This window comes from Cyprinus carpio, chromosome B16 (genome assembly GCF_018340385.1).
Source record: "Cyprinus carpio isolate SPL01 chromosome B16, ASM1834038v1, whole genome shotgun sequence".
NCBI classification, from domain to species: Eukaryota; Metazoa; Chordata; class Actinopteri; order Cypriniformes; family Cyprinidae; genus Cyprinus; species Cyprinus carpio.
The window spans coordinates 8,545,772-8,570,531 of record NC_056612.1 but is presented as its reverse complement, the minus strand read 5'-3'; the positions used below and the strand labels follow the sequence as shown (position 1 = coordinate 8,570,531).

Sequence of the window (24,760 nt, the reverse complement as noted above, 5' to 3'; positions counted from 1 at the left end):
AAAGCATATTGATGAGTTTTACCCCACTCATGGTGTTGTTTTCAGCCCCCACACTGGCTGGCAGTGGTACCAGCCTGGAGTGCCTCAAATCCCCACTGCCTGCATCACTGTCGAGGATGCCCAGATGATGGCCAGGATGGCCCGCAGAGGCCAGAGGATTGTGCTGCGTCTGACTATGGGGGCCCAAACACTGCCAGATGTTGACTCCTACAACACTGTGGCTGAAATCACAGGCAGCAAGCATCCTGAACAGGTAGGTGAATTTAAATAAGCTATGTTGTACCGATCTCACAAAAGACTCCTAATGATAATACCCTTGCTAGTATTACACAGATTTCACAACTGGCTGTTGACTCTTGTAAATACAGTACAGCTTGTTTTCCTTCAAGACTAATTGTCACCAAAAGTCAACATGAAATCACATTTTAAGCCCATTTTACTTGTATAATAAGATGCAGTTCAGTGTGAAATGTGATATTCAGTGAGGAAAAAGTGTAGGACTTGAATTTATCCATTGGGAAATTATTGGCTTCACACCAGTTTGCCTATTGGGAAATTACTGGCTTCACACCATGCTTTTAAAGACCTTTAATGATAATACCCTTACAGTTATTAATAACGCCTTACAACTGGCTGTTGACTTATGCACTCTTGTAAGCCCTATGTACTGTACAGCTTGTTTTACTTCAAGACTGATTTTCAGCCCATTTAACATCCATAATAAAATGCATTTCAGAGTAAAATGTGATATTCATTGAGAAAAAAACGTAGTTGAATTTATCCATTGGAAGGTTATTGGCTTATGGAGTGGAGCAAGTTATTTATTTTGTAGAAAGATAATGAAGACAAAAATTTTTTTAATTCATTTATTTATTTATTTTGGAATAATGTGCACTAATGAATAACATGCAGTAAGACCAGGATGTATTTAGAAAGTAAATAGGCTTCATTTTGATCTGATTCATTTTGCATTTAAAAAAGTGAAACTGTTTTCAAGGTGCATATTGAGTCAGTTATTGAATTCTCTGACCTTGGTGTTATTAGATTTGTGGTGGGAAACATCAAGTAACATCAAACCATCTCATCAAGTAATAATTGTGAGAATTATTTGTATTTATATTGCAAGTGAAATTCTCACAAAAATGTTGGCTATTTCACTAAATGTGTACATGTATGAATTTGTTCTTAGTCCTAGGGTTAATGAACCTTGAGTTAGTAATCTGCAAAAAACACTGCCAAACTGTGTACATACACTACCCGTCAAATGTTATTGGACCGTAAGATTTTTTATGTTTTTTAAAATAATTATCTTTTGCTCACAAAGCCTGTATATATATTTTTTTATCCAAAATACAAAAAATCAGTAATATTGTGAAATATTTTACATAGTATTATTATGAAATATTTTAAAATGTAAATAAAATTACATTTTAAATTATATTCAAATAGTACGATGGCATTTTAGTGCCATGTTAAAAAAAAAAAAAATCTACGATTACGAGATTAAAGTTGTAATATTTTGAGAATAAAGTCGAAATACTACGAGAGTAAAGTCGAAATATTATGAGGATAAAGTCAAAATGTTTTGAGAATAAATTCGAAATAATACGAGAATAAAGTCAAAATTTTTCATGAATAAAGTCGAAATGTTTCGAGAATAAAGTCAAAATACTACGAAAATAAAGTCAAAATGTTTAGAGTGTTTAGTGAATATGTTTAGAGTGTTTAGAATGTTTCAAGAATTTAAATCGTATAAATTAAAGTTATAATATTTTGAGAGTATATGCAATAGGAACTGGGAGAAGTTGCCAGGTTTATTTATTGTTGCATCTGAGCATGGGATCTTACTGGGATGAGTCAATTTTAAGGACTCACAGAAACAGCTTAATATCTAGAATATGATATTAACAGACTGAACAGGAACAACTTTTTATCTTAACATCAGCTCACACACCCAATCGACATTCTTTTGGAGGGCTCCGTGGCTCTCTTATTTAACCCTTTTTAATACTTCAAATATATGTGGGATTATTAGCAGAAATCATACCATGTGTCATACTTGCAGGGACAGTATGCTTGGAAATAATATTTCATGTCTTCGATTGCATTCGTTGTTTGTAGTGCGCCAGCCCCCCAATAGCAATAAACTTTGTACTTTTGGTAATTTTAATTTTAAGTCTCAGCTTTCAAAATCAGTTTTATAGCGAAACACAAACTAGCCTACAGTATGTGTCTTACAATAAATAGTTTTTTAATGTGGCGTGACAGATCGCTGTATTAATGTAAATTAATTCATTAAACTGTTTTCTTTGTGAAAATTCCACTACCTACTCTGCAAAAACGTCTGTCTGTGGCATCCAGCCTTTCATTCCTCACATGTATTCAATTAAAAACTACAATAAAACGTTCTAAAGGTTGTAGTGGGCTCCAACTCCTTAACATAAGTTATATTGTTGTCTTTTCTGAGGTATATAACGTTAAGTGACTATTCAGAAGCTTTTTTATTCAAGGTATAATACAGTAAAGACATAATATTTAATGTTTTCCATGAATTATTTGTAGCGTGCCAGCCACCCAGTAATGGCAATAATTTTGTGCTTTGTTGCTTTTAATATAGCCTACAGCTCAGGTTTCAAGTTCTGTCCATTTTGTCATGAAATACAAATTATAAATGTGTTTTTCCTCTTTATTTCAAATTTATAGCAAACTAAAAAAAGTGATGGAACATCGGAAGGCACATACAAGGAAAAAAAACAATAGCTTAATTTAATTAAACAAAAGTCTTACCGTAATCGGAAAGATGACTGATTCACATGCCGCTTAAACTGAAGCGAATACAAGCAATCTCCCACGTCATGCCACATTAAAGAGCATGAAAAACACATTATTGTAATAGACATAGGCTATTGTTTGTATTTCGCTATAAAACTGACAGATTATGAAAGCTGAGACTTTGAAACATCTCCTGATGCTCCCAGTCAAAGCCATTTGCATGTGCAATAGGCTAGAATATACTCTCAAAACATTAACTATTAAATGTAATATAAATATTAATATATAAATATTAAATATGAATTAAAATATAACTTTAATCTCGTAGCCTACTAATTAATTCTCGTAATTTTGACTTTATTCTCAAAATATTTTTGACTTTATTCTCAAAATATTTTGGACTTTATTCTCGAAACATTTAAACTTTATTCTCGTAATTTCAAGTTTATTCTCGTAATATTTCTAAATTTTTTTTTGAATTTTTTTTTTGAATTATTTCGACTTTATTCACGTAATTTCAACTTTATTCTCGAAACATTTAAACTTTATTCTCGTAATTTCAAGTTTATTCCCGTAATATTTTGACCTTATTTTCGGAATTTTATTCTTGAAATATTTCAACTTTATTCACGTAATTTCAACTTTATTCTCGAAACATTTCAACTTTATTCTCATAATTTCAGTTTTATTCTCGAAATTTGTCGACTTTATTCTCAAAATTTCTCATAATTTCAGTTTTATTCTCGAAATTTGTCGACTTTAATAATGCTTTTGTCACGGTATAGCGGTATTATCACGGTATTGAAATTTAGTTTCAAAAAAAGTGCTCATAATACAGTAAAACAGGCTAAATAACTTTTTTCTTATAGCAAAAATAACTGAACATTTAAATACAATAAAGCAATACAGAAAAATATATGAAGTTAAAAGTTTTACACATTAAAGTGCAAAAGAACTATTAAGACCAAGAGGTATCACTTTACAATAAGACCTCATTAGTTAACCTTAGTTAATGCATTAACATTCAAGGCAAGGCAAGTTTATTTATATAGCACATTTTGTACACAATGGTATTTCAAAGTGCTTTACATAAAAGAAAGTAAAAAAAAAAAACTCATGAAGAAAAAAATAACCTCAAAAATAAAACAAAGCAATTTAAGAACTTTGAAAATGATTTAAAAATTGACTTAAAAAGAATTTAAGACAGTTTAAAAAAGAAAAATGATTTTACATAAAATATAGTGCAATACATAAAATATAGTGTAATCAGGTTTGGACATCGCATAGTGCTCATTCAATAAATGCACAGCTAAACAATGAGCAATAGCTACATTTGCTATAGAAGTTATTAATCTTTGTTAAAAAAAAAATACAAGTCTTAGTTCATGTTAGCTCATTAAATAACATAGTTGCAACTTTCGATTTTAACAATGTGTTATTAAATATTGGAATACCTAAGATTAATGAATGTTCAGAAGAATTTTTCATTGGAAGTTTGTTAACTAAAGAAGCCCTAATGTAAAGTTTGAATGAACAATAAAGAATCAAAAACACTTTCAAACAATATCTAGGGCACGTTGTATTCCAGATTAAAAAAAAAAAGTTTGAAAAAAATAGCCTATTAAGTCTAAATAATGTAAGTATTTGGCTCTGTGATGAACACCATAGCAAATCCACAAATCTGAATGGCTATTTAAAATTATTTTAAAATGGTTTAGAAAGTAGCAGCTGCTTTATTTATGGGGTTTACAGGGTAAGGGCTGCATTTTAGCGCCATCTGCTGTCAGAGAGTAAATGTGCTTTCATTCAGTGCGTCTCTCACATGTTTCCCCCATGTGCTTCTCATGCGTGCTTGTTTACATCAGAGCGCATGTTTTTCTTTCAAGCAGCATACAGCAATGTTGTGCAGTTTTGAGCAGTTGATGGGAAAAATATTCTTAAAATGCATTCCAAATTCTGAAAAATGTGTAATATATAATTATTCACGGTATTAAGAAGTGCCAAAGATAGCAATACCGTGCCTATTCATTACCGCGATATAAGACAAATATCGCATTACCGAATACCGGCACAAGTCACTACGAAACATTTCAACTTTATTCTCATAATTTCAGTTTTATTCTCGAAATTTGTCGACTTTATTCTCAAAATACTTTTAAATGCTGTGTGATTTGATAGGCAATTAACGAAAACAACTTAGTTGTTTGCAAAAATACGTTCTGTGCAGACTACCCCTAAGAATTCTTAAGTGTATTTGTTATAGGGTTGATCAAAAGGCCATTCTAAAGATAGGAATCATAATTATGCTGCTTCCTAAAATACCTGGTCTTGGCCAAATTCTAGCTTAACACCAAGTTCAGTAATAAAATGCATCCAATATGGTGGACACAGTGAGAGAAATCCCAATTATAGATGTATTTCTTTCAGTACTAAAAATGATTGGTAAAAATAGTTCATGAAGCTGCTGCCTAATCAGTCAGTTGGGAGGTTCCACCTCGGTTAGGATGCTGTCTAGGTAGACGGAAACAGCTCTGTAGGTTTTGGAAGAGAACTAATCTGTGTGGTGTCCTCTGACAAGCCATGCAGTGGTCATTCTGACATTTGTTTGCATTGCTGCTCTGCAGGACATCAGGGAGCCAATTATAGAGATCTGCTTCTTCTTAATGCTTGTGTTTATGGAAAGGAACCTGTTAGTCAGGAGTCAGAGGAATAAGGTATCTACAGCCTTAGCCCCAATTATAGACAGTATAGAGGATTTCTCAGCTGCCCAACTAACACTGTAGCCCCTTTGATTGATCATCATGCATCTGTCCAGCATCCACTGCCAGCTTATATCTAATTAGAGACTTGTCAGGGAAAGTTTTCTACTCCTATTAGTGTGCTGCCCTCTCTGTCAGTTCCACAGCCTTGCGTTATATTTCAGCACTCTTCCCTGTTAATGTCTTCTGTGGGAGGTGGTGAAAGATTCAGTGTGATTAAGTGTGAAGGGAAAAAGAACGATTCTGCAGTCTTAAATTTTAATAGAAGCGTTCAGCTCGAGTGGTCTGTTATTCTTCACACTCGGATGCATGACCACAGCCATGTAAGAAACAGAGAGAAATAATGAAATTTGAGGAATTGAAGCCTCAGACAGAAACTGATGTTAAATTGTTTTCTAGATGTTCAGTTATCAGGGGAATCTCCCGAAGCTGGCCAAGAACGTGTCTGGGTCATATTTCAACCTGAAATCTAATCTGAAAAAAGAAACGATAAATTATGTTCTAGTTAAGGAAAATAAAACCCTTTTTGGTGATATTTTCATGGCAGTATAACAGTTATTAATGTTATTATATATATTATTTATATTCATATGGTCACCAAGTCTGCATTCATTTCAAATCAAAGACATATTAAAAAAAAGAGAGAGACAAATGCTGTGAAATCTTAACTTCTCACTATTTTAATATATTTGAAAACATATTTTCCCACTTGGCAAAGCCCCAGTCTTCAGTGTTACATGATCTTTAAGAAATCCTTCTAATATGCTGATTTGATACTCAAGAACTCTTTCTTATTATTATCACAGTTGAAAATGGTTGTGCTGCTTAATGTAGTGTGGAAACTGTGATAAAATATGTCTTTTGTGCGGTTCTTTTATGAACAGAAACAGAAAGAACAGCATTTATTTGAAGTAGAGATCATTTTAATTTCTTTCATGTCATTTTTGATCAATTTAATGCATTTGTGCTGAATAAAAGCATCAATTTATCATTGTGATCCAAACTTGGATTGAATGGTAGTGTATATATATATATATATATTTGCGAAACAGTTACAGTAATGATCATTTAATGAGAATCACTATCGAGGGGTGAAATGTGACATTTCTGTGAGATTCATTCAAAAAAATGAGAACGCGATGTTCTATACTTTCCACTCACATACACAGCTCCTCAGAAATCTGGATTTGTTCCTCTTTCGTCCTCTGAACTCCTCCATGATCTCAGCAGGACAGAATGGCGTAGGATTGCTGACTAAACAGGATTCGAGTGCCTCATTTGGTTTTTCAATTAAATAATAACTGACTATGAGGAAACTGTCTGTAACTAACTGTGGTGAAGTGGATCTTGTAAGCTTCCTCACTTGGCCAAATTTAGTGATTACGTGTAAAAGAAGATGAAGTTAGGAAGCAGATTAAGTTGCGCTTCGTATTGTGCAAGTACCATCCTTCATTTCTCGTTTCCTTGTAGGCGTCATCTTTTTCTCCCTAGTGTTGCAATACTTGCTTGAGGTTACTTTGGTTGAAATGGTCAGTGTCGGTAATTTGTTTTCAACTCTGTTCTGAATTGGCATTGGATTTGCATTGGTGTTCTAATAATCTGTCATTAGCGATAATGATGTGGGTACCTAGAGTTTTATTCTTGTCTATCAGGTCATGGGAGTGAATGGTAAGAATGACGTGATGTCTTTTGACAAACATACAGCTCAAGCGCAATCACTTTGCATCATATAACCTTTCAGTTGGCCTTTTACTTAAGAATTTCCTCCTTTTGTTAAAACCAGAAGCAGCATAAAGCCAGTCCATTAATGCAGAATTGACATATAATGGCAGGAAATTCAGTGTAAGCACAGTGCTGGTCATAAATGTGCTGTCAGTAGTGATTTTCTGTTAAACTGTTTATTCAGTAGAATAATGTTATTGTAGACTTTAAATAAAAGTATAAAAAAGTGTCTAAATGTGCAATCTATATTTAAAAAACTTGAATACTGTTTGTGTGACCACAACAAAAATACCTTTTAAAAAACATTAGTTCACTCTCTACACTACTGTTCAAACGGTTGGGCTCAGAAAGATGTTATGAGGATTTTTTTTGCTGTGGATTTTTTGAGAGATAGGAATTTATTTGGATCAGGTTTTATTTTTATAGGTTGTAAGATTACAATGTCATTTCTGATAAACCGAATGCATCCTTACTGAATAGAAGAATTGTTATTATTAATATTATTATTCAAATCTTGATGTTGTAGGTGATTTATATAGAAGTCATTATGGAATGCTATTTTTGTTTCATAATGTTACATATTTTTAGGTGAAGTGGGATATTTAATGAGAAAATCATTGTAACTGGGGCTTGGTTTTATCCAGGGCATTGCTTGGAATGTGAAAAAGAGGGTGGTAGGAGGAGAAGGGGTGAAAAGTAGGAGCGTTTTGTGAAGACAGCCAAAAGAGAAAGTCAAGTTAGGAAGGGCATATACATATGAAGCGTTCACAATAGGGCTGGGAATGTGTACCGTGCAAGTTTTTTGTTTTGTTTTATTTTTTTTTTGTTGTTGAAGAATGGTGGTAATAAAGTAATATGTTTTTTTTTTTTATGTTATGTAGTGGTTTTTTTAATTTTTTTTTTTTATCTTAATGAGAGCCAAGGAGATTATTGTGTTTGGACCTCCAGGCAGCTTTGATTGTGACTTAGAAGATTTGGTCAACTATGTTAAACTTTCTGCATATATTTATAACTTTCTGTGTATAAACGTTTTTATTATTTTCGATTCTGCACTCAAATTTGACCAATAAATGCTGTAGTTAAAATCCAGTTGTTGTTGTTTTTTTTTCCAATTAAGATGCCATTTGCTATTTAAGGCTTCAAGTTTTTTTTTAACCTTTTGCAGAGTTCGAAAGAGTGATACATACATTTGTTTGATCTCAACTTGACTATTGAAATTCTCTTTATATTGGAATAAGTCAATCCAATATCAGTTGTCTGCAAATGGATCAAAATGCTGCAAGACTTCTGACTGGCACTCGGAAATTTGATCTTATCTCCCCTATATGATATCCTTTGCACTGGCCGCCGGTCCGTTACAAAATTGATTTTAAAATTTTACTTTTTAAAGCTCTGACCGGATCAACATCTAACCATCTCTCTGACCTTTTGAATCTGCATCAGTTAGGTTTCTGAATTCATCTGAGCAAAGATTGTTGATGGTCCCTGGTTTCCCTCAGATTATTTCAATCTGAATCTGAATTTAAATCTAAGTTTTTTTACCCAGGCTTATAAGGTTGAATCACTATTAGAGTTTTGATGTCTCCTCCCCTCATTGTGTTGTGGTGTATATAAATGTACACACACTTTTTATGTTTTTGATGACTATTTTAGTACGGTTTGTACAGCACTGTTGTTTTTATTGTGCTTTATAAATAAAATTTGATTTGATTTAATCTAATCTAATTTTAGAAATTACACATGCTTGTTTTAGGTTTCCTCCAACCTGTATACTCTGTTTATGTTGAATGTTAGTTTGTGTAGATGGTTTTAACTTCCTGTCTGTGACAGATCTGGTGTGTTTTTGCTCAGCCTGTTTTGATTTCCACCATCTGCAGAAGCAGAGACCACTGATGACGTTGATTAGGGCTCCTGAGTGTGTGTATGTGTGTGTTTGACAGAGAGAGAAGGCTGACAGCTACAAGTGACGGTTTTGGTGTTTGTGTGTGTGTGGGTCGCTGTGATTGAAGGCAGCCATAACGATAATATGACGAGTTGTGTGTCCACATGTCTGCCTAATGCCTAACTGCAGGGGAATTTTTTTTTTACTTAGTATTACCACCACACACATTGTCTTGCTGCCCACACTATGAGCAGCTTATACTCACTGATTTCTCATTTAAAAAATAAATTGCTAAAAGAGAAACATCTGACATTATACACATATCACATTGTGCCCTTTAACAAGACACTTAGGGGATAAGTGTGTTGTACGTAATATTGGACAAGACATAATTGACAGCTAACCAAGAATGAATGAGTTCCCCACTAAAGAGCTTCTCTAGTTATAGGTTAACAGCATTTGGGATTCATGGAAGGCATGTATACTTAGTGTTCATTTAAATGAAGAAAAACTCTTAGGTGTTGCATCCTGTATAAAAGATCACTTTTCAAATCAATAAACAAACCGGTAACTCTAGGCATTACAATTTGGCACATGAGTCAAAGACATATATTTTTAGACATACATTTAGACAAGACATACATTTTCATTTAATCATTTTTTTAAAATTACCTGTATGTAAGCACAGTGCAGTGTTAGTGTTCAAACTGTGTATTTACAATGTTAAAGTGGCTGACAACAATAAATATTCTTATTAGGAATAAAACTGCCTTGTTTTTGAACTGAGCAGAGCTGTAGCTGAATAGTTAGGCCTACTATACTACTGTATTTTAATGTTGGTCATTGTGGCGGTATACTTGGAGGTGGTACTTGCTATAAAAAGTCTGTGAACCACCGGGATAGAAAATACAGTTTGTTCGATATTAAAAACCATTACGCCTATGGAATGTCCCCATAATTATAGGAATACCAGTTTGTGTGTGTGTGTGTGTGTGTGTGTGCGCACACACAAGCGATTAGTCTTTTCACCTGCCAGGCAATAAAATATCCTGTTGACTTTGATGTTAAAGAAGACTTCTGTGTGGACTAAACAACTTGGGTCAGTAAGCAACACCCTAACAAATGCCCTAACCAATACATAGCAATGCCCTGACAGCCACCCACAGCTCTCCAGCGTCACCGCTAGCAAGTTTTACATAGAAAAGCACTGCTCAGTTTTTTCAAAACAATCAAAACAGTTTTTTCAAAAAGTCAAGTTCCACATACAGTACAGTACAGCACTTTTACAAAACAAATGTCTTTTCTTTTTGTGTAAATTGTGGTAAATGGAATATTGGTGATTCTGTTCACCTGTCTCTATGCCACCGTTGCTGTCACTGAACTGTACATTCTAAATGACAACACACTTGCAATGTCTTGCCAAAAACTGACATTCACATAGTTATGAATCACTGTGCCTGTACCACTATAGTTAGGCAGTCAATCCTGCAACCGTGTTGTTGTGTAGGATGTTTCCTGGGGTTACGCCATGTCACGGCCCATTCTGTTTTAATTAGCGTTGATGCATTACACAGCATTCCTTTGTGCTGTATTGCACTGCACTGTGTCACAATGTTGTCCTGTGCTGTGTTGTGCTGGACTGGGTGTAGCTGGTCCTGTCTGCAGTAATTGCCCATCCAGTGTCATCCTCCCCCAGAGTGGCAAAGTTGGAACAGGCCTGAGAAAAGAGCTAGTTCATTAAATGTGTCCATGGCTCAGCTGCCTAAAGCAGGAGAACATATACTTTTACATCCTGATCTAGCAAGAGTGGGGGTCTATGGTAAAATGAGATGGTTCATTTTCAAATCAAGCACAGGAAACTTGAGTAATAATTTCTGCAGTCTGTCAAAATTTTAAAATATATTAAAATTTTGGTTGAAATACCACTTAGCTGATAAATCATTTTTTATGTTATGGTCAATAACTGATAAAGCCTAAACTTTTTAGGCTAATTGAATTGAAACCGGTAATAAAATCAGTAATAAACAGTGCAAGTGAATTTTCTGTCATTATTGTTATAGTTGTGGTGTATTTGGAATTGTTAAACATTTATTTTCATTATAGTTATCATCACTGTTGTGAACAGTTTTTAGGGTTTATAATGTACAATATGAAAAATGGATATTCATTTTAAGGTTAAATTTAACCTTCTGGTGCTGCTCGTGTGATGGTCAAAAATACCAGAGATTGTATGGTACAAAATTATATTTATGGAATAGTTGTGATCTGTTTGTTACATGTTAACCACTTTTTGAGCATAGACTTGAACTTGACATTTTCAAATGGACATTTCAGAAATCTTTAACGCTTTGGAGCACAGACTTTGGACATTTGGAATCTGAAAATTTGGACTCTCTTTTTTAAAGAAAACACTTTAATATTGCTGAGGTAAAAAAAAAAGAAACCTATAGATGTTGGTTTATTATTATGAAAAAAGCACAAAAATACTGTTTTTAAATTTCATAAGAAATAAATATTTTCCAAAGCATACTTGTGTTCCAAATTTGAGGTTGATATCTCAAAAAAATGAGCTTTCAGTAAGATTTTGTTTAAAAAAAAAAAAAAAGGGCGGCGTAAAAAAAAAAACGTTTTGGTCAAAAGGAATTCCTTTCCAAAGCGGTAAATTTTAAATGCCAACAGTACAGGTGTCACTGTTTGTTTATTTATTTATTATTTATTTTCAGGACTGGAAATGGAAATCACTTTTCGATTATGACAAGTTCAAATCTGATTGGCTGACTTTACACAACTTCCAAAGACAACTAAATAATCAGTATTGATTAGGCAGATATTCTCCAAAAAAATAAAAAATAGTGTCCGGTATTTTCTGCGCAACCACTGATATGGATGAGACTGTTGCACAATTATATATTAAAATGAATTCTTTCCACTGATCTTTTCAAATACACATAGCCTTAAACATCACATTAAAACAAAACAAACTGTGATTTGGTTGTTTTACATGTTGGTGAAGCTGTCTCTTCCTGTCTAAATGGGTGGAGCTTGCACACTAAATAAGCTGCAATGTGGACCTGACCTTATGCCACTAGCCAAAGGGTCTCTTTTCTCACATTACTACCTCATGTGAGACTTTCTACCTTATATAACTGCTGTTGCTAAACTAAAAAACAGGCAGTAGGGCAGAAGATATGAATTGTCATTAAGAGACAGGTCTAATGGAGTTGACAGGCATGATGTCAAAAAGCCTAATTGAATTCCCCACTTTGCGAATGTCAGTAGCATTCAGTCGCATTCAGAATTAGAACGTATTCAACCCCACCGGAGCAAAAGAGACGAGATCACCAGTGAAGACATCATAACACAGACTGTGTTTGTTCTACTTTCAGTCTCATCTTAATCCCAGCAATGCCCACATGAGTCTCTCTTCTCTGTTTTTATTTTTTTTCTTTCTTTTGATTCCTTCCTCCCACTGCTTTTGATCTCTTTGTAATCCAACAGATGGTGTCTGTGGTTCTGGCTTTTATATTTCCCCAGAAATAACCTTGAAAAGTATCCTCATCATCATCATCAGCTTCAGCATCATCTGTAGTCTGAGAAGAAAACACAGTTGTCTGAATAAACATCTGAGCTCTGCTTCTTTAAATGCGATTCTTTTAAAGTAAGGGCAATCTTCATTATGAAACATGAAATCTATTACTTAAATCAATCCAGTTAATTCCATTCTTAGTTTAAAAAAGGACCGGAGCTGCATTTCAAACCCGTTCCATTGGCATGGAGATTAGATGTGGTGAAAAGAATAAAAGTCAATGCTTAAAGAACCTTTTTTAAACTATGAATCAGATTTATTATCTCCAATGAATGTTTAGCATCTGTTCATTAAAGCCATCGCCAGCTTTTTTATGGAGATGAATTTTATATTAAAAGATAAATTACACCACGACTTGTACATGTGGTTTAGTATGCTGTTAAAGCTGCTCGAGAAAAATTAACTGCCAAATAAATATAAATATGGAAGCAGTGAGGGATATAATTGCGTGTGGGAAGAATGTAAGTTAGGAATTGAAAGTTTATATATAAGCCATTTATAAGAGTTTGCTGTTGGCCAGATTGTCAGTGTGTTGAAAGTTGTCTTGTTAAAGGGATAGTTCACCCAAAAAATTAAAATCCATATCCATAATGTATTCACCCTCATGTTGTGTATAACTTTCTTTCTTCCATGGAACACAAAAGAGCATATTATGAAGAACTGTTCTCATCCTTACAATGAAAGTCAGTGGGGTCAAAAACTTTTTCAAAATATCTTTAGTCTCTCACAGAAAAATATAAGTTATACAGGTTTGGAATGTCATGACAGAATTTTTTATTTCTCTTTAATTGCAAATGAGCCTCCTGCTCTGCAGATCCATGGATTTTTTTCTGCAATATAGATATTCCATCAGAAAGGCAATTGTTGTGTATTTTAACATCTATTATTGACAAATAAATTAATTATTGATTTTTATTAAAAAAAAAAAAATAATATGTTGTGTTGTATGTGATGTATTATATTGTTTCCCAGAAACAGCAGAGAGTCGGCCATCAGCAACTTTGAAAAGCTGGCCTCAACTAATGCCTGCAATGCACAGTGGCTGGCATCTTGTGGGGTTTACCCTGTCATAACCATTCATTTCTCCTGCTCCAGGGGCCAGGCTTCTGCCTTATAAATAATGCATTGAGCTGTGATAAAACCTTGTGGCACCCAGAATAGCTGCTTCATGCCAGTGAGCAAAGGACGGGGAACTGGAATAACACACCACATCTACTGTACACTGTGTTCATGGGCATCTTAACCTTGATTCTTTTCCTGTTATTTAACAGCATGAGTTCATAAACACCATTTTGGATATACAGCTCTCTAATGAATGACAGGAAGTTTTGAGGCTGTGTTCAGATTATCGTAATGAATCACCAAAAATTATAGGCGATATTCCAGATCATAACAATAAGGATGACAGTTTCGGGCCAGTGCTTTCACATGCTGTATTGTCACTAAATCTTAAGTTAGTTAATAGCGTACACAGTAATATTGTGAAATATTAGGATTTAAAATAATTATTTTATAATAAAATTCTGTTTTAAAGTATTTTAAATGCAATTTATTCCTAAACTGAAATTTTTTATTAGCCCTTACTCCAGTCTTCAGTGTCACATGAGCATTCAGAATACATTCTAATATGCTGATTTAATTCTTAAGCAACATTTCTTTTGCTAGCAAGTTGTGCATAAAGTTTTTTGTGAAAACTGTGATAATTTTTTTTTTTCAAGATTCTTTGATGTACAGAAAGTTTAAAAGAACAGCATTTATTATAGTAATAGTGTTTACGTGTTTTTATGTTCCCACAAATTTAACTGCTGTTTAAACTGAAAGTGGCCATTATGGAATGTGTAGAGCCAGTCAAGCGTTTACTGATACACAAAATGTGCTTCTGTCATTTCCCCAAACATTTCCCGTCTCTGTAATGGACCCAGTCCATTCCAGCAAAGGTCGCCGTGTGTCCAAACTGTATTTCCACAAACCTCAAATCTGTATGTTTGTCTCCAGTAACGGTTAGTTTCTCATTTCCAGAACATTCTCATATGAAGCAATGAGTAGAACAATTGCAGTTTCCTCCTCTTTATTTGGGTTTGGCTTGTTGTTTTTGTCTCTTAATTCACTCTGTCCATCATCCCTCTGCCCTCTTTCCGTTTTGGGCCCATCAACTGATCTTTTAGTCCCATAATGAGGTTGAGATGTTTATATCCTCTGATAACACCAGAGTGGATTTAACCACCTCAGGGTTGGCTGTTTGTTGTTTCTGGCCTGTGATGTATGCGGGGATTCCACAGGGGAACCAGAGTTTATACTGCTCTCCACAATCCATCACTACGTGGATGACAGGAGCCCACAACGTTCATGGCTCTTGGGGTTCAAAGAGGGCAATGTTGGCTTTTAAACTTGGCTCATATTTAATGGGAGGGAACACTGGCATTACTGATTGGTTTACGACACTCTTGCACGGTTGAACTCTATTTTTTATGAAGTTTGACTTTTTTTTTTTTTTATTGTTCCTACACCCTAAATTTTTGCCATTACCTCAAGTTAGTCTGTACTATACGTTCTCAACCTACTGATTTTCTGACCCAAATATGGGTTGCAGCAATGCTAAATTTAAACATTAAAATTTAATTAACCTTACAATTTTGGATAGTTAGGAGAGCAAAATAAATACACATAATAACCTTGGACAAAATACATTTGATGGCTTTGTCTTTCAAACGGTTGTTAATGTTTTTCTTAAAATTATAATTTAGAAATAAGGCTAGCACTAATACAAAAAAATTTTAATTTTTCGTTTATGCCATTTGTGCTTTGGCAGATTATTCTGAATCTGTTTGAGGAATTCCCATGATTCATATTTGCTATTGTGGTTTAGATCTTGTTTAGGCACAAGCCTTGTCACTTTCTGTTTCTGACTTCACATTCTCTGCAATTTGAGGTTTCTTTGTGTGAGAATGTGGTGGTAAGTTTAAAATAGTCCATATTAAGCACTAGCTAGCTGGCTAGTTTATATTCTATGCAACAACACTTTTTATTGTAGCTACAATGTACAGGCAATTCTCAGAACTCACACCTACAGTAGTAGCTTGACATATACTAAATGCTTTTTAAAGGGATAGTTCACCCAAAAATGAAAATTCTGTCATTAATTACTCACCCTCATGTCGTTCAAAACCCGTAATACCTTTGTTCATCTTCGGGACACAAATTAAGACTGACACAGAAGAGTACATTTTTTTTTTTTTTTTTTTTGTGCACACAAAGTATTCTTGTAGCTTAATAAAATTAAGGTTGAACCACTGGTGTCACATTTTAACAATGTCCTTAGTACCTTTCTGGGCCTTGTATGTGGTAGTTGCTCTGCTGTCTATGGAGGGACAGAAAGCTCTCGGATTTCATCAAAAATATCTTAATTTGTGTTCCAAAGATGAATAAAGATTGTACAGGTTTGAAACGAAATGAGGGGGAGTAATTAATGACAGAATTTCCATTTTTGGTTGAACTATCCCTTTAATGTTTTTGAAAGATGTCTCTTATATGCTCACTAAAGCTGTATCCATTTGATAAAACAAAAAACAAAAACAAAAAAAACCTTCAAAACTAATAGTAATAGTAAAGGTAATATTGTGAAATATTATACACCATTATAAAAAAAAATATATAATAAAACCGTATATTGTACCATTAGTGTCCAGTGTCACATAATCCTTCAGAAGTCATTCTAAAAAAAAAACAAAAAAAAAATGCACCTTAAATGCAATTACTTTGCTTTGGGTAAGAACATCTGCCCAAAGGAAAGTAGAAAAGTAAATATCCTGATTTGGTGCTCAACAAATATTTATTAGTAATATTAATGTTGAAAACAGTTATGTTGCTTTATATTTTTTTCGAAACCATGATACTTTTTCAGGATTCTTTAATAAATGGAACATCAGCATTTATTAAAAATAGAAATATTTTGTAACACTAAAAATGTTTTTACTGTACTTTAAAATGATGTGGGTTTTGATGCAAAACTAGTTAAAAAGTGCTGATTTAGACCTTGTTTTGCCTATGTTTTTGGGAGAGAAACTTTGCTCTAGCCTTTGCCCTAGTTAGAACTAAGGCTTGTGCAAGCTGGGGGCCTTTATTCTGCTAACAAACAGAACCTTGAGCCCTAGTGTTTCTTCACAGTCTGAATTCACCGAGCAATGACACTCCGGTCACAGCCAGAGACATGCCTGAAAATACTGATCGTTCTCGCTGATGGATGGTTACGGGAACCCTCAGTATAGACCTTTGGAGCGTATTACTCATCACTGCTAATGAGGGTGCTGGTGACAGCCAGTGAGTCAGATGTTCTTTAGATGTGTCCTGTGTTATCTGTGAAATAAGAGGATTAGCCACAGTTTTCAGATGGTAAATATTTGCCAATGGCTACCTTAAAAAGGTAGATTCGATTTATGAATGGCTACAATAAAAAGGAGATAATAGTAACGTTTATTGTTTTGAAGGGGGAAAATTTACCTTAAATTTCTCTCAGTTTCTCAGGAGTATTATGACCATTCAGACTGTGACAGAACATGTCCCTCAGATTTCTAAGTGTATTTTGAAGCTGTAGTTCCAAAAATAAAACCTAAAACTATTATTTATGCTTTGTATTAAACTAATATTTCTCTCTGAAAATAAAGCTGCATGATTATTGCAATCAATTAAATGTTTTTGTTTAATGCTGTGGCACAAATTCATATTTGATCAGTCTGATCAAGAATTTTTTTTTTTTGAGTTACACTTCCACTGCCATTTAAAAACCTGGGTTCAGTAGGATTTTTTTTTTTTTGAGCTTTTATTATGCAAGGATGCATTAAATAGATCAAAAGTGATTTTAATAAACGCTCTATTCATCAAAGAATCCTGAAAGTAATGTCTAATGGTTTCCACAACAATATTAAGCAGCACAAATGTTCTCAACGTTGAAAATAATAAGAAATGTTTCTTAAGCATGAAATCAGCATATTAGAAAAAAAAAAAAACTGAATCATGAGAAAGGATCACATGAAACTGATGACTTGAGTAATGTCAAAATTCAGGTTTCGCCATCACATGAATAAAATGCATTTTGAAATATTTTAAAACAGAACATTTTTAGAAACAAACCAAAATCACAATATTATTATTATTTATTTATTTTTTTTCAGATAAATGTAGCTTCCGTGAGAATTTTAAAAACCTTAAAAAACAACCACAACAACCAAACGGAGTGTCTATTTACATTAAGTGCAAATAGAGTGGAGGAACTATGACATCACTTTGTATGTGGATCGGCTGTTAGCATTGCACTGGTTCCCTCCACAAAAAGCCAATAGGATTTTTCCATAGGCTTTTGGATTATCGCAAAAAATAAGCTCAGTGTTCAATCATATGGAACTTACACGTTTTGTACCACATTTCAGTTATGATTTTGTTAGGGAGGGTACACAAAATGTCATTTTAATCCTGAATCTGTATGCTTTCTAATAACTTCATGTGGTTGTAAACATATAATTTTAACATGGCTTTAAGGATTTTCGTTAGAGTTTCACTTTCACCATGACTAAGCCGGTAAATGTGGGGTTTACATGGAATAATCATGAGTTTACCTTATGCTATGAACCCAGAGTCTCTGCATCAGTAGGAAAGCAATAAAACTAGGATCTTCCTTCCAAAGACTTGTTGCGTTTCGGGGCAAAACAAAACATTGTCGAACAACAATATAAATTGATAAACTGTTCGGCGTGATGATGTTTAATGTCTCCAACAGCACCTGTAGTTCCAATTAGCAACAGTACATAAACATAACAGTTTTTTTTTTTTAAAATCAAGAATGGGGTGTAACTGGTGTGTTTTATGTCATAGTATAAAACGTGAACGTATCATGAGCTTGTGTGAACCAAGGACCTTATTTTAGGAGATTTAACCAAACTTCCTTTCAAAAAACCCATTGGCTCTAGGATGTTGGAACCGGAAGTGCTAAAATGCTAACTCGCCTCTGGGTTTTTGTCTACAAAGTGACATCATAGTTCCACCAACTAGGACGACTTCTGCTGCTGAGGAACCCAGAAATGTAAAAAAAGGTCGAAGCAGAAGCTATTTACACTAACTCCACCCACCAACCTTTGATTGGGTTAGTCAACTTGAAAAGACGATAGACTTCACATTTCTGGGTTTCTCAGCAGCAGAAGTCGTCACAGTTGGGTTAACTTCGAGAACAGTGAATGGGAGAGTACCACAAACATATTTTTTTGCATTCCAATTGGCTCAAAAAGCATTACGACTTTCAAGAAAGGGGAAAAATTGAGAGAGCAACATAGGGAATCTATCCAACCTAAGAATACTAAGACCTAGCATTTACTGCTAAATTTTTCAATGAGGTTAGTATGATGATGCTGCTGCATCATCCATTATTAGAGGAACTAAATGGAAGCATTTCCTAATTGTTATTGCACAACATTGAAAATCATGAAAGTGGCCCATCTTGTCCATTAATGTTAAGATAACCCTCTACCCCAGGCAAAAACCCCTCTTGCATAAACTTGTCCTAACTGTCATCTGGTTTTGGCAGAATATAAAAAAATATCTTGGCATACTTCATAATCTTTTTTTTTCCTTAAATGGGTGTCATTAATGTGAAATGCTGAATCCAATTTTCTGTTTGGAAATTGATTATTCAATTCAGTAGCTAAATAATGAAGGTGTCTGAAATCTTGCTTAGGGAACCATTGATGTTCTCTCAAGGAAAAAAAAGTATCTGTAAACACGAAAACTATGTAATTTTATTTCGTTTCTGCAAAATTCATCCAGCCTTTGAGACGTGAAAATATTCAAGGCTGGCAGTCTGGCACAAATGTCTAATATTTCTAAAAATGATTTGCTAAAACTGGTTAAAATCACTTATAATACCAACAGCACTTTAATATAATGCACATGACCATGACTGCTAGAATCATCAATGGCTCTTTCTGAGATGGCGAAGGGAAATGAAACCAGTTTGCAGATGACCTCATATGCTGCCATACAAAATAATAGTTTTTCTGGGTTTTAGGGGTTTGGCCTACAAGAACAAAAACCTTCCAAGTGTCCAATTTAGTAGGAACGTGAAATAAAATACATAATAACCACCATCAAAATGAATGGTAGTGAGAACGTCCAATCTGAACTTGGAGGAAGCACTCTGTGTTCTCTGTTTTTGTAGTGATTGCATTCATTTGGCACAACTCAGACATGAAAACTTTCCAGTTCTGTAATTGAATGCAAGTGATCAAGGTCTGCACGTGTTTGATGGCGGTGGTTTTTGGGGAATTTGAGAGTGAATTTGACAGCTTCAGTGTGTGGTGTCTGCCTCATTACGCACATCTGTGTATTTGATCAGTCTGTTCTCATTTCTTCAATTCACAGAGTGGCTGCATGACCTGAAAAAGTCACTTTATTTTTGGCAGACGCAATTTTTGGGATGAGCGGAAAAATAAAATGCAATAAAAGCTGGATTTAAACTGCCAATGGCTCATCTGGTCACATCAGTAGATCATTTTTCAATATTTTGTTAAGTGAATTGTGTGTGTGTGCTTGAAATCGTGCAGCAGATAAGGGATGTTGTGTTTTGTTTTCTGCTGACATTTATTCTGGAGCAGTTAATACCATGCAAATGCTGATTACATTTCTTTATTTAGAAGTTAATAAACTGGAAATGAAATAGCCAACATTTTCTCATTATACAGTTCTTTATTATTCTTTTTTTCTTTAAAATCCATTACCATGTACACTCTTTAAAATGATACCAGAAATGGACTATTTACATAGGGGAAAAACACATGGAATCTGTTGAAAAATTCCTAGCCAGCTTTTTTAAAATTATACAAAAATGTGCTGTCTTCTTTTAAACCCTCCAGAAACCATTGCCCCATAAATTTCCATTGTCCATTACTGCTGTTTTTACAAATTGAGGCCTGAGTCAAAGTTAGTATCTCTAATAATCAACATTGTAACAGATTATATGTGGTGATAGTGCTTAGCTTGTTTTGAACCCAGAATATTCCTTTTAAATGTCCTAAAGACTTGAAACAGAACTATGTATTGTATTTTGAGAGAATTAAAAAAAAACAGTTTTTCATCGCTGACATTTCCTGAGGCAACACATTTTGAACATTTCTAGGATCTTGTCAGACATTTCATCACTGTCTAGTTCTTTTGTTTTGTCCTCTTCTATTTCATGATGATCTGAGTTACAACAAGTCTTCTGAAGGTGGTTTGTGAATGATTTACTGACTTGTGGAAGAGCGTACAGTCTGTTTATTTTCGCCTCATCCGCTCTCTAAAGCTTGCTCATTCTCTCACCACACGTTCTTTAAACCACTCTCTGGTTTTACACTCTTTTTTAGCATGCACAATGATGGAGTTCCAGGAAGTGGTGGGGGTGGAGAGAATGAATGAGGGACAGTTTGTGTAACCTCTGCCTTTCTGTCGATCTGTCTACAGGCCTATTTATGATGACTTCCCCGTTCCCCATTATATGAGTACTGTTGTTCATGGAAAACATTTTAGTTTTGGTAGACCAGTCAAAACATCTCTTCTTGGTTTTTATTGGTTGCTGCAATCATTGAGTTTTAACCATATGTTGAAGATTTTTATGTTTTACAGCCACATTCCTAGGTTTTTGGAAAGAAGACCCTATTCTGTAAGACCACTATTAACCTGTATAGTTACATGTTTTAGAAAAGCAGATGGAACCGCATGTCTTTCAGTCTCTCTCTCTTCCATGTAAAATACTTTTATAAGAACATTAAACCATCTAAAAAGTAGTTAATCTAAAAACCAAAATTCAAAACCTCACCCGCCATTGCAACCCTGTATGACTTACTTTCTTCTGTTGAAAGAGAAAGATGATATTTGATATTTTGAGAAATGCCTCAGTGTTTTTTGTCCACACAATGGAAGTCAATGGTAACCCAACATTTTTCAAAATTCTACTTTTGTTTTGTGTTTTGCAGAAGAAAGAACGTCACACAGGTTTGGAACAACATGAGTTTGAGTAAATGATGATAGAATTTTTATTTTTGGGTGAACAATTTTCTTTCAAATACATGAAAAATGTTTAAATGTATTATAAAGCATTTACATCGTTTGGGCTGTTAATGGAAGTTATTATAAAGTGTACTTAGTGTATACCTTTCATTACAGCAGCGCCACAGTGTAACTATATTAAATTGACCGTTTTTCACTGATTCAGTGAAGTTAATTGTAAATTAAGGGACATCTTTTTTTTTTTTCTTATTAAGAAGATTATTAGGTTTTTTGTTGTTTTCTTGTTTTGTGGTTGTTATTGATTAGTGTAGTTGATGATTTAAATGAAAACATCTTAAAGGATTTTTTTTTTTTTTTGCGCTGTCTGCAGCATGCAAACTGTTTCCGTTGTGAATGACTTGACATAAATTTAGCTTTCAGCAGCACGTTTTTGAGGTCTCTATATTAGTCATTTTTGTAGAGCTGTGACTTAATTCAGCAAAAAAGTCACACCATACTTAATCATGATCTATTTTTGTTTACATTATAATTGGTGTTACTTAGAGGTACTCATGCACAGCCATACTATGAGTCAAATTTATTATATGTACAGTACCAACATTATTATGCTGTAACGCTTGATACTGTATTAGAAACAACCCAATAAAATCATGAAACATCTTAATTATGGTTTATCGTTTGATGCTGTATTAGAAACATAACTTTATAATAATTTAAAATTTTGTTTTAATTTATTTTATCTTTTGAACAGATAAAAACATTTTTAGAGGGATGGTTGAAGACAAAAGACTTCCATAGTATTGTTTTCCTACTTTGGAAGTCACAAAATATCTTCTTTTGTGTTCCACACACGAAAGAAATGCAATTTTCATGTTTGGGTGAACTATCCTGAATACAAATTATTCTTTATTTTATTCTACATGTGCACAGTGATACTTAAAGGGATAGTTCACCCATAAATGAAAATTTGACCTTTGGACCAAAAATGGACCATTGACACTCCTAATTGAGACTGTAGATAGAGTGTCATAGGTCCATTTGAGAGATAGGTGGCGGTAATGCACTTATAAGTCTGCGATCCACCGTAAAGCAAAAAGAAGAAGAAGATGCATCATGCCCCGACTGTTGAGAATGCGCTCAGGACAGTTCGAACATTGTGGTGAATCAGAGGAAAAAACGATATAAATACTGTTCAGTTTCTTACACAGGCCGATCGTTTTGAGTTTTTACACATCAGTGTATCGTCACGAGCCGCAGAGTTAAATTTGGTTTTGTTTGTGTATGTTTTTTTGACTCTCAAAGCCATGATTCCCATTCACTTCCATTATATGACAGACTGCAACGGTTTGAGTCAAAAATCTTTGTTTGTGTTCTACTGAATTAACAAAGTCACCTACATCTTGGATGTCCTGGGGGTAGGAATTTACATTTTTGGGTGAACTATCCCTTTAAGTGAGAACTAAGCATACTACTTTTTTTTTTTTTGGTCACTGTATGATTTGATTTCATATATCAAGCTGCGGTTAAATCCATTTGATTAGCATGTGTTTTCATTTTCATTTACACATCTTGATTGTTCAGCTAGTTATAGGTTTTGGCCCCTGTCTGGTCCAGATTTACTGCAGAACATTGAATTTGTGTTTTAGTATGACTCCCCTTGGATTGCGGGCTCATTAGGCTCAACTGATCCTCTCCCTGTGCACTCTCTTAATTTCACTCCCTCATTCATATTTCAGTGCTTCATAATTAATAGCCTCATCCTGTCAGAGCTCATTAACGGTGACATGATAGTGTTTAATTATGAGGTCAGTCAGCCCTTACATTCCACCCTGTCACATAGTTATTAGGAAGTTAAGTTTAATCTGGAGACAGATCTCTCTTTGTCTGCGTTTGGGCCAGACAGCATGGCTATGCTGTCAGTATTACTAGACTAGTTAGTCTGAAATATATTCAAAACCGAAACTGCAGTTAGAAAAATATTTTTATTTTCTTTTATGCATAAAAACATGTTTAGATTAATCCATCAGTTTCATATTTCAGGGCCACATCAAATTAGGCCGGTCCTCCTGCCAAACCAGTAATGTATGCAGTGCCGGTCTAACATCAGTCTCTGAAGAAATCTGGTTTACTTTTTGTTTGTTTGCATTTTGTACTTGAAAGAAGGGGAAAATAGTTTCTGTTTGTGAGCTGGCTTTGAAGAGGATTAGAGAAATTACCAGAAGTTACTCAATGTTTTATGTTGATTTTGTGCATTGACGTAAAGCTTTTAGATGTTCTTGATTCTGTGTAAGCGGTGGCATAATGCTGGAAATTATGCTAAATTTGCTTCCACATTTCATGTTACCAGTGACTGTTTTCTTAAAGGAATTTCAATGAATATTTCACTCAATAATTTAAAAGATCTTTATTTACCCATTATTTACTCAAAGTGTTATTTGATCTGTTTTATTCATTATTATTTATACTATTCAAAAGTTTGGGGTTGGTAAGATTTTTAAATATTTTTGAAAGAAATTTCTTATTAGAAGTCTCAAAGACTTGATATATTTGATTTTAAAAAATGCAGTAAAAACACCAATATTATGAAATATTATTACAGTTTAAAATAACTGATTTCTGTTATAAAAGATTTTAAAATGCAAAGCCCATTCTTCAGTGTCACGTGGTTCTTCAGAAATCTTTCTAATGTGATGAATTTGTGCTCATTTCTTTTTATTATCAGAGTACAAAGTAAATTGTGCTGCTTATATATGATGAAAAGAACAGCGTTTATTTGAAATAAAAAATGTTGTCTGTCACTCTTGTTCAGTAAAATAAATCCATGATGATATCAGTATTTTTTCCAAACAACAACAAAAAAATCACACCCCAAACTTATGAGTGCTAGTGTATTTTTGACTTTTGACTCAAGTTTAAACACAAATGTGAATGACATTTCAAAGCTTTATGGAAGGGACGATTATTGGTAAATAATAACTTGAATGTCTCTCTTTTGCTCACTTTATGAATTTA

The 24,760-nt window shown here is 34.0% G+C and overlaps 1 protein-coding gene across 2 annotated transcripts in view; it reads left to right on the top strand.

Moving 5' to 3' along the window:
* Positions 1-24,760, top strand: part of LOC109090796 (carboxypeptidase Q-like) — a 45,438-nt gene that overhangs the window by 2,869 nt on the left and 17,809 nt on the right. For both annotated transcript variants that reach the window (XM_042740517.1, XM_042740516.1), the window contains exon 4: positions 46-253. In XM_042740517.1, the coding sequence (XP_042596451.1) occupies positions 46-253 (208 nt within the window). The remainder of the gene's footprint in view (positions 1-45; positions 254-24,760) is intronic.